General features: G+C 37.3%; 1 protein-coding gene across 1 annotated transcript in view; it reads right to left on the bottom strand.

The window, feature by feature from the left end:
* Positions 1-9,713: 9,713 nt before the first annotated feature.
* The window catches only part of LOC307048516 (TLC domain-containing protein 4-like), a gene marked incomplete at its 5' end in the record, with an annotated part of 38,504 nt that continues 36,530 nt past the window's right edge, over positions 9,714-11,687 (bottom strand). Inside the window, one exon of the mRNA XM_079697613.1 lies at positions 9,714-10,143. Within this exon, the coding sequence (XP_079553739.1) occupies positions 9,825-10,143 (319 nt within the window). The 3' untranslated portion in view covers positions 9,714-9,824. The remainder of the gene's footprint in view (positions 10,144-11,687) is intronic.

Genomic DNA, 11,687 nt, shown 5'->3' with positions numbered 1-11,687 from the left:
AATTACCATTATCATAGAACGATGGAATTCGAAAGAAAAGGGGCCTTCAATTCCCAACTCAACTCCTCACTTTACAGATGAAAAAACAAATGCCAGCAAGGTGAAAGCACTTGGCTAAGATGGCTAGTGGTCGGTGGTAGAGCCAAAACTGGGATTCAGTTTTCCAGGCTCCCAGATGAAGTCCTTCCTATACGTTACTCAAAAACATCAAAGTCTGTGCAGAAGGCTGAAGAGGGCTGAGCTCCCACAACTTGCCCAATCAGTGGAGGTGGGTGAACTAATTTTGACCTTTAGGCTGAGAGAAAACATAACAGCTTGGCTGTGGCTCAGAGGCTTACTCAGGATAGGAAGTTCTGAGATCCAGACTCAGGCAAGAATGGGTTTCTTCACCCCGGTTGTTCCAGGAACCCACTTAGCAATCTAGCCAGTGCTTAATAAATATTAAAATGATTCGATGAGCTTATTCCTCTCAGTTCTACCTGAACGCATTTGTCTGTTTTTTTTTTTTTTTTTTTGCAGTACGCGGGTCTCTCACTGTTGTGGCCTCTCCCGTTGCGGAGCACAGGCTCCAGACGGACAGGCTCAGCGGCCATGGCTCACGGGCCCAGCCGCTCCGCGGCATGTGGGATCTTCCTGGACCGGGGCACGAACCTGTGTCCCCTGCATCGGCAGGCGGACTCTCAACCACTGCGCCACCAGGGAAGCCCGTCTGTTTTGTTTTTTGCTGGTAAAAAAAGAACCAGTACTCTTAATACGTGTCTGAGTAGGTGATGAGTAGGTGACAGATGTGTGAGGGGAACGAGGCACAGCAAGTGCAAAGGCTTGTGGCTGGATGAGCAGGTGCTGGTCATGGTACCCAGCTGGTGGGGCTTGAGTAGATGCAGTCGGGTAAAATCCCCGAAATCCTGAAAGTTGGTTTAAGGAATTTAGACTTGGGAGTAGAGGAGGGCTGTGACACAAATTGAAGCTGTGTTTTTAAATGTGTTGGTCAGTAGCAGGGGTGATGGATGAGCAGGGAGAGCGTGGAGTGGACGAGACCAATCAGGAGGCTACGGCAGTCCGAGAGGGAACCTCTTGGCGATTCATGAACTAAGACTGGAGCCCTAGCACAATCACTGCAGCCTCCCTGCCCCTGCTCCAGGACACGCCAGCTTCTGCTACACTCTTGGAACTTTTGCCCCTCCTCTCACCATCCAAAGACCAGCTCACCTGAGGAGTCAACCCCATTGCAAGGCTGCGCCCTCTCCAGGGACCTGCAGCCAGACTCCATAGAAGGACCTTGTTCTTTGGGCCTCTTACCATCATCTCTAGACCTTTCCTAAACTCTGGATGGCACTGGGCAGACACCATGGGGAGTAATGATTCATGAGGATGGAGTGGAGAGCCTGAATCAGTGACCAGTCAGGAACCTGGAACGCAGACACGAGGGGTCAAGGCAAGACTGTGGGTGCGAAATGAGAAAAGCAGTTGAAACCACACAGTAACAGTGAGGCACTTTGAGGGACATTTTCTTTCACCAAGATTGAGTTCTTCACGTTGCCGTTATGTGACACCCACCACAGGCTCCATTCTGCCCTTCCACTATCATACCTTCTCTTTCCTCATTCATGGCAAAAGACCCCAGACCTTACTTCCCCCTTTTCCGTCTCATCCACGATGTCCCCTAAGAGCTGCCTACTTTCCAACCTCCCGCTCAGTCCATGGCTCCCCACATTCTGATGTCACAACCACTAGCATCTGTCACCTTTCAGTTCCACAGACTCATTCGTGAGTCACACTGAGTTCTTCTAATCTCTTTGGCTCTCCCTCTGCAATATTTATCAGATCTGGCCCATCTATTTTTTCCTCCTTGTCTTGGGCACACATCTGGCTTAACTAACCACCTTGTAGTTGCTTGGCCGGTTTCTCCATCACTAACCTATCACTGTCCTCCCATTCACTGGACACTGAGAATCTCCCTCAAATGTTATTTCAATCACATGACCAAGCTTACAGCTACTTCTGCTCCTTCCTAGTTGTTTTGTTCAAATTGAAGCTCTTACAAATATGATGCAAGAGTTGGAAGAAACATCAGAGATACTTCAAATGTTTTTACAGTTAAACTAAGATTCACAGAGATTAAGATACATCTTCTAGGGCTTCCCCAGTCACGCAGTGGTTGAGAGTCTGCCTACCAATGCAGGGGACACGGGTTCAAGCCCTGGTCTGGGAAGATCCCACATGCCATGGAGCAACTAGGCCCGTGAGCCACAACTACTGAGCCTGCGCTCTAGAGCCCGTGAGTCACAACTACTGAGCCTGCGCGTCTGGAGCTTGTGCTCCGCAACAAGAGAGGCCGCAACAAGAGAGTCCGCGACAGTGAGAGGCCCACACACCACGATGAAGAGTGGCCCCGCTTGCTGCAACTAGAGAAAGCCCTCGCACAGAAATGAAGACCCAACACAGCCAAAAATAAATAAATAAATAAATAAGTAAATAAGTAAATAAAAAGATGCCTCTCTTTAAAAAAAAAAAAAAAAAGATACATCTTCTTGGTTCCCTTAGGCTCTCAGGCACCTCGCTCTTTCCAAATTGTTCTTTTCCAATTTACAATTCAAACAAAATCCTACCCTCTTGTGCCGCATCCATTAATGCCTCCTTTCTGTCCACAGCACAGTAGACTTTAGAAACTGCTCATGATCTTCTAAAACCTCTCATGATGAGGCTACCTGACAATACAAATCATTCCAGGAAGCTGAATTGTTGGGCATAGTTTGGCTTTTGGTAACTACAACAGCTCAGGACGTGGAGTTTCCTGCAGGCTCAGGCAGCCCACTAGGACCACTGCTCCACAAAGGCCACCTCCTCATTCCTGCGTCCAAGGCATCTGATTGTCCGCAGTGGGTGAAACACTGCTAAGATATGCTCTCTTGTATGTGTGCGCACACACACACACACACACACAAATATCCCTACATATAAACACATACATATAGAAAGGCATCTAAAATGAATAATGTACATATTTTATCTTAATACAGAAAAGACATTAAAATTCTTATACCACGTATAGGAATTTCACTATATTCATTTTTCTTGATAAGTTCATGTCACCCAATGCAGTGAACACATACATAGCATTTTCTTTATTCTTCCTATTCTCTGAAGTCCTTTTCCTTCCTTTCCTGTGTCATTCTTTCCAAATTTCATCTATCCTTGAACTTTATCCTCAGCAGAAATGCAGCCCACCATTGCTATGACTTTTCCTTTCTCCCTACAAGTCACCTTCTTTGAAAGTTCTGCTCAGGTAATTTCTGGAGTGGTAAAAACAAAGATTTGGGGAAAATAATAAAACTAGATGTGGCAGTAAAATTTAGCTGGGGGTAGATGAAAAGAGGAAGGGGCTGTTTAGCCAGGGCGGGGAGGACCTAGGAGCACTGTGCCAGAAGCAACAATGGGCTCATTGGGCAGAAGGGGGTACACAGGCCATAGATGAAGAGCCTAATGTTGTGGGAGCATCCAGGAACATCTGTCAGATGATCAGTTACTCACATGAGCAAAAGTTGCAAATCTGCCATCATCGCTTATTTTGTGTATGTTTAAGGACAATCAAAAGGGAGGGAAAGCAGTATGCAGGCTTTGATGAAGACTGGAAAATAGCAGAATAAAGGGTGACTCATCTTTGAGACAGCCTGAGGTAGGGGAAAGAGCGCCCATTTCCACTTGCTTAGAGGACTTCTGAATCCTTGGAATTTTACCTGTGACCTGCCTCCACTGACAGCTGTGACTATTTTAATTTTGAAATTCAGCTGTTCCTTTGCCAGTCCTGACACAACATTTTAGGCATGTTCTGACGCATGACTCATGCTACTCTCCAAAGGCCAAACCACTTCAGTATTCTATTCAATTAGCACTCTGCTTCCTGATCTACTGGATAGTCTCAGACCAAGATGCAACCTTAAGACCATAGGCAATTTGGGAAGGTAGGAATTCCAGCCAAGACATTTGGGAAAAACACTAAAGACCACGTGAGAGGCCTAAGGGACAAAGGGAAGGAGACTGAAAACATAATTGCCAAAGTTTTACTCAATCTAAAGGAGCCTATTGATTAGATAGCACCATTCCTTTCCTTAACAAGCAGGACTAAAATGTTTACTGTTCCTTCTGATTTGCTACAAGGCTGGGGCCTCGGGGAGAAAAGGGAGGAAAGAAGGGAGGGAAGGGGGTAAACAAGCTCCACAAGCATCATGAAGAGTGAATATTAACATTAGGATTCAGATGCTAGGAGAGATGATTGGATGTGAGAAAAGCAATTTTTATCACCCATTAATTATTATTCAAGCGCACACCTTGCAGACTCAAACTTTTGCACTAAATAATTGTGATTTTATTTTTTTCACAAAATACAAAGCTTTGCACCACATTATAGTAGTGTTCTAACACAAGAAAATCCCAGTGTTTTCATTGGGGGGTGGGTTTGGAGTGATTTATATATAGGATATTGATTTTATACATTCTTAAAATAATAAAATTTTCATGACAAAGTAATGCCAACCTTGTATAACATGCAGATTATTGCTTAGAACTTGCATATACTTTAAAATGGCACACATACAACGTATACAAACATTTCAAATTTTTAAGGGAAATACCTAAAGATGTCTACTAATCCCTCCAAAGCACAACCAGAAACAAGAATACTAAGTTGCTATTTTAATATCTGATAAATCTGAGTAACACTGATTTGTAAATTACCAAGTCATACATTCTGTAAATAAAAGTTCTTCAGCCTTATGGAAATACATTAGAAGGTGTGTTCTCAAAGTTAATAAGTGTATTTTGAAAGACTTCTAAAATCTTTGACAATATTAATGTGATATATTCTCAGAGAAAAATTGTGTATCACTATAGCTGTCACATTTACTTCAGTTTTCAAGTAACTTTTTCAAATTAAATCTATTCTAAAAGTTATTATTACAAAATCAAATAATTACCCCCAAATCTCATAACTCATCCCAGTTACAAGTTAGTAAGAGTATTATCTATGCAAAAATTCCTTGAGTAAAAAGTAGACATAATCATATTAGAAGCAAACCAAGCAAGAAACAGAAAAATATATAGCATATTTTATTTAGTTATATTTTTATGCTTCATTAACCAAGAAGTAGCAAATACCTTAATGCATACTTAATTACAGAAAGAATTACATAAAGATATAAAGGACAAAACATACAGATAATAATTAACGAGTTTTCAGCCAGAGGTATTTATATCTTTGAGATTTAGAAATTTCTTTTTTTTGGTCTTAAATATCGGGCCTGATTTCAAAACTGTCTACTGCTTACAGGGAATCAGTGTAAACATTTTCAATGCAAACAAATCAATCTTTAGCTTCACTGCCACCCGAAATATCTTCCAAAGAAAGGTATGACCTTATCAAAGCTAACAGAGATAGTTAAGAGGTCTGGGCTAAAAAGGGACAGGGCTCAAATCCTTGGGTGTTGTACTTTGGAAAACACCCTGAGTAATCCACTCGCTATAAGCTTGTTTTTAAAAGAAACAGGACCATAACTAAGTTTGCTTGATTAAAGAGCAGGACTCAGTAATGCTGCCACAGGCCAGCACACCCTCCTCATAACACAGAGCTACCTCGGTTCCTCCTCTGCCTGTCAGAGGGTCTGAGGAAGAACATTTAGATAATTTACATGCTTGTAATGAATCCCCAGCTGAAACATATTATAAAGCTCTTATTGCTAAGCCAGTTTAAGAAAGAGACTACGGATGTTTCTCAATAAAACCATAACATTATAAGCTTTGCTTGTTGTTGTAAATAAGTATTAAATGTTAAGTGGCTTCCTATAGCCTCTTAATAAATTATGGTTTGCTCACTACTGAAACTTACTGCAATGTTTTTTGGGTTTTTTTTCAATGAAAGAACATACTTGTGAACTTTTAAATTTGCCACAATAGACTGGCAAGCTTACAGGTATGGGGAGGTCTCAAAAGTTGACATAGAAAGGTGTTAGTATAAAGGAGGGAGGTGCTGATGAAGTCTTTAGGGTATTAGGAGGAAGAGATGGAAGGCTCAAAGGATTCAGACAGAAAACTTCTGGACTGAAGGAGGAGCATCATGGCTTTTAAGGGCGAATGAGTGATGCTGTCTCCTCCAACCCCAGGTCCTGCTGGCTTTTCCTTGTTCTCACACATATCACACGTGTTTTTCATGTGAGAATTCACTTTCAATAGGTTTAGTGTGTCTATTGTCAACCAGCTGTGGTTAAGGCTGGGAAGGTGTGTGTGTGCCCCAGGCCTCTCAGCACAGGAGGGGTCTCGCTGCTGTGCTGGTCTGTACCTGTTGAGACATACTGTACCACACTTCTGATAAAATTATACCAGTTTGCTTCTTATAGAATCCAAAACACATAAATACATAGTCTTCTATGAAGTATAACTGATGATGTCAACAATGACTTTTCAATTTCATCCAACAGATTAAACCACTTAAAGCCAATTCAAATGTATATTTACATATTTGGAGTGAAGAGTAACCTAGAAACTGAGATTTGTTCAAACACTTATTTTAATAGTGTCTTTTGGAACATGTTTATTTTCCTTAAAAATGAAGCAAAACAAACATGAATATTACAACACATTTTTCCCCTGTATATCTCCATGAGAAGAATATTTCTAAATACATAACAACTGGTGTAACCAACAGTAAAGGGAAGAACCATTCTCCAAATGCCCAATGCACCTCAGAGAAAGCATACAATTTAAAAACGGATACTTTTAGCAAAATTTTGATTTGAGTCAAATAGGTTATTAAAATTTAGAAAAGAATTTGATTCAAACACCTATAAACTAGGTAATTTCTAAAACTAGTCCTTTACAACAGTACTGGGTCATCCACAGTGTATCAGTCACTCTTAGGAATGGTGAAGACATTATTTCTCTTAACATAGGGCTAATCCATTAAATACCAAAGCGAACAGTGGGAATAAAAATTACATTTCAACTTACTATGATGTATCAAGACAATTTAAGCAGGAGTTTATTTCTTTGCATTCAGATATAACTCTATATTGTTTTAAATAAATGCAAATAATATTCATTAAAAAGATTTTAGGCACAATAATGCAGACGCTATAAACTCAAGCTCATAATTTCTAAATTCTCCCAAATAAAATATCTAATGCAGAGTCTATGATCTTGCATGTTATTTAGTTGATTTTCATTCATTTTCAAAATTTTGTAAGAATTTTTATTTTCTAGAGTACTACACGTTCAGAGAACATCTTTATAGTTACAGGTTGTCACTAATCTTTTTCTACAAAAATAGAGTTGCTTAAAAATTTATACCAATTTGCTTTCATTTTCTATAAATATTTTAACAGTTGTTAAATATCAGAATGCCTAATAGAATCATTTAAATTAATCCATGTAGTCAAAATATTTAATACGTAAAATGTCTAGCAAAAGTTTGTCATTTAATAAATGGAAAATTCATCATTTAATAAATGAAATGTTCTGTCGTTAACTACTTGTATCTTATGTAGGTGGATACAATCACAGAACAGCAAAGTATAGCTCCTGTAAAGATCTGACTTCAAGTAGCATGGCAGCTTGCAGTGTCTTTTTCATTTCATGTCTGTTTTATGAGGAAATGCATAGAATCTATTTTTGGATATTGAATCTGGATATTAAATTAACTATCGTGCAGCCAGCATAAAATAAGAATTGCTGACTAAGGGAATAACAAACTTTAGTTCAACACATTGATATTTTAATTACACTTACTTAGTGAGGAGTTATACTGCAGAAAGGTGCTGTTGGTGAAAGTAAAAATGAAGTTTTAAGCATGAAATAACTATAAAAATGGAAATTTCTATATGGAAACTTACTAATATATATCTTTATATTGTCTTCCTTTTGATGGTGGGTTTAAAATCTGTGTTCAGAAGCTACAGAAATATCCAAAGTCAAAAATATTTATTTCAAGTTTTGTTTCTTCCTAAAGGAATGAATTTCCAAAATAGTTTTCTAATATAAATGTTTTCCTTTTAAGAAGCCATTTTTTCTTGCAAAAGAGCAAGAAAAGAACAAGATAAAACCACGTGCTTTCCTACCCCTGCTAAACAACCAATACATGTTTAAATGCCTATGTGTAGAAGGCACTAAATTTAGTAACAAATTATCAATGTAATATTAGCAGATTTAAAAACAAATACCTATATTTTATATTACTTTAATTAAGTGTTTCAAAAATAAACATACCTGGTATAAGCCGATCAATTTCTATTTTTCATTTAGTTACTGACCGAGATCTCAGTTACCTTCTTCAAATGTTCTACAATGTATCAGGCCCTATCTGCACTGGACAGCCAAATCAATCAAATCACATCAAATCAAAAGTCCTGAAATATCCAGCTACCCTCCCTTCATCATCATAACATGGACAATAAGAGTAAGTCACACATTCTCCTTCAAACTGAGAAACTGAATGAATTAGATCTTTTGGTTTGGGTTCAACTAAATTCAAGTATTTACCATTGATTAATTTTTTTCCTTAGTTAAGAATGATCATTAAAGTACTTGAGAAAAATAAATAAAGGCAATAATAGCTAACTATCTAATTCTATATTTGGGTTGTAAGGACCAAAGCAAACTCAAACATACCCACACACACAAACAGAAAAAATAAGTCACCAGTCATTTATCCTCAGATAAAGCAATAATATTGATAATCAGAATGCTTGGATTAAATTATCTATTATTTTCCTATCCTTTAGGAAAGACACAAATTCAAAGCACTCAAAGTGCTGGTTAAGCAAAAGCATGGGTGTAAATTGTGAGTAAAATATGAATACTGATTTTTTTTTGTAGTTTTGGTCTCATCAAGAAGAGGCCTACCTTAGGAGCATGATAAATACATATTGCATAAGATTTGGTACTAATGATGTTGGGTTCTGAACTCAGGGGAGGTTTTGCAAATAGAAATAATATATTTTTCATAGAAAAAGTGCAAGGGATGCAGATAGAGGCAGCAGTGTTAAAGCTTTTTTCTTAATGATTCCTCCTATTAGCCCAAATAGTCATCTAGAACATGCATGTTTAGAAGGAAGAATTCATCTCTTAAGGAGCTCTATTAGATCAGTCTTAAGCTTTACTACAAAAGAAAAAAGCAATAATTTGATAAAATGTTAAAAATAGAAATAATAAAGTGATGTCAGAAAAATCTGAAAATGCAAGAAATATTTTCCATAACTTAACTAATTAAAGATTCCCAAAATAAGCAAAATACTTCATTATTAGTAGATGACAGCATATCTAAATGAAAAAGACATCACTTCTAACAGCCTAAGAAAAAGAACATTTCAACAATTTGGAAATTAAACACTACACAGGTATTGACAGCCATAGTAAGAAATGAGTGCAATACAACAAAATGTGGAGAGCTATCTACAGATTTAAAAGCAGTTCCCATTCTTTCAGCAAAATTGGTGACATAAAACCAAGTGCACCAAATTAGCATAGTCATGTTTTCACAGAGAAAAATACCAATGCTGGTTAACAGATTTCTAAAAAGATTCACCACCATATTTATACATTTTTATTTAAACCTTTAAGATTTTATCCATGCTTATAATGCAGAAGAATATCAGAAAATAAATCTTCAGATAAAAACTAAATTTTAGTTTCTCTTTTCTAACGGTTAGAAAAAAAGGACGTTGAAACCGAGAATAACAAGTATAATTAATAAAGAAGCACAAGAACATGCCAAGAATTCAACCTATCAGAAGATATAATGTGGGTAGGAATTAAGTATGTTTATCAATAGCCCACTTTTAGTCAAGTTTTCCATTCTGAAGACTCTTTTTGGCTTTCTCTTGTCTTATGAGAGAGATGACTTTGATGCACCCCTTTGAAATTTTGATCATCCACATGACATTCATTACATCCAAAACAACACAAGTAGAGATCCAGGAACACTGAATTAAAAATCCAAGCCTCTGGTAGGCTTCCGTTCCTAACACAGAGTAAATGTAGCCATAAAAAGGAGGTATTGAGGCAATCCGCACTATGAAGAACACCACAGTCATGAGTATTCCATTGATGACATTAGCCTTGGAAAACTTAGGATACTTCAGAGCCTCAAAGAACCACCTGGGAAAAAAATTAAAGAAACATCGCATTTATTCTGCATCTCTGAGGATTAACAATTTCTAGTTTTTCATTTTTAAAATTCAGAACACCCCCCTAAGATTTATATGGCAAGACAAAGGGCCTAGAATGGTCAACATAACACTGAAAAAGAATAAAGCTGATAGATTCACTTTCAAGACCTACAATAAAGCTACAATAATCAAGACAGCACAGCATTGGTAAAAGAACAGACAGACAGACCAATGGAACAGAATAGAGAGCCCATAGACAGACCCACACAAATATACTCAACTTACTTTTGATAATGGTGTAAAGGTAATTCAGTGGAGAAAAAACACTCTTTTTAACAAACAGTGCTGGAACAATTAGACATCCATATGCAGAAAAATAAACCTAGGCAGAAACCTCACATCTTACACAAAAATTAACTTGAAATGGACCACAGACTTAAAAGTAAAATGCAAAACTGTAAAACTTCTAGAAAAAAAACAGGAAAAAATCTGCATGATCTTGGGTTTGATGATAGTATAGCACAATCCATAGAAGAAAATATAAGTTGGACTTCACTAAAATTAAAAACTTGCTCTGTGAAAGGCACTGTCAAAAGAAAATGAAAAGACATCCAAACACCGGGAGAGATTGTTTACTGAATACATATATGATAAAGTACTTATATCCAAAATATATAAAGAACTCTTAAAGCTCAGCAATAAAGAAACAACCTAATTAAAACATGGGCAAGAGATCTTAAAGATCTTCTCATCAGAGAAGATAAACAAAAGGAAAAGAAGCATATAAAAAGATATTAAAAATCATTTGTCATTAGAAAAATGTAAATTAAAACAATGACATACTTCTACATATCTATTAGAATGACTACAATCCGAAAATCTGACAATACCAATTTTGGCAAAGATGTGGAACAATAGGAACACTCATTCATTGTTGGTGGGAATGCAAAATGGTAAAGCCACTTCAAAAGACAGCATTGCAGTTATAATGCTAAACATATTCATAGCACACAATCCAACAATCACACTTCTAGGTATTTTTTCAATTGATTTAAAAATATATGTCCACACAAAAACTTGCATGCAAGTGTTTACACCAGCCATATTCATAATTGCCCAAAACTGGAAGCAACCAAAATGTTATAGGTTGCTTCATAATGTTATTCACAATGTAGTACGTGAATGGATAAGCAAATTGTGGTATGTACATACAATAAAATACTATTCAGTGATAAAAAGGAACAAACTATCAATTCATGTAACACCATGGGTGAATCTTAAATGCATATTGATAAATCAAAGAAGCCAATCTGAAAAATGCTACCTACTGTATGATTCCATTTATATGACATTCTGGAAAAAGCAAAAATATAAAGACAAAAAAACAGATCAGCAGTTGCCAGAGGTTCAGGGAGAGCAGGAGAGGGTAGAAAACGTGAAACACAGGCAATATTTTAGGATAGTGAAACAATTTTGTATGATACTGTAGTGGGGGATATATGACATTATGCATTTGTCAAAACCCACAGAACA

Source organism: Hyperoodon ampullatus (genome assembly GCF_949752795.1).
Source record: "Hyperoodon ampullatus genome assembly, chromosome: 2".
In the NCBI taxonomy this organism is placed as follows: domain Eukaryota; kingdom Metazoa; phylum Chordata; class Mammalia; order Artiodactyla; family Ziphiidae; genus Hyperoodon; species Hyperoodon ampullatus.
This window is presented reverse-complemented; position numbering and strand designations above follow the sequence as displayed.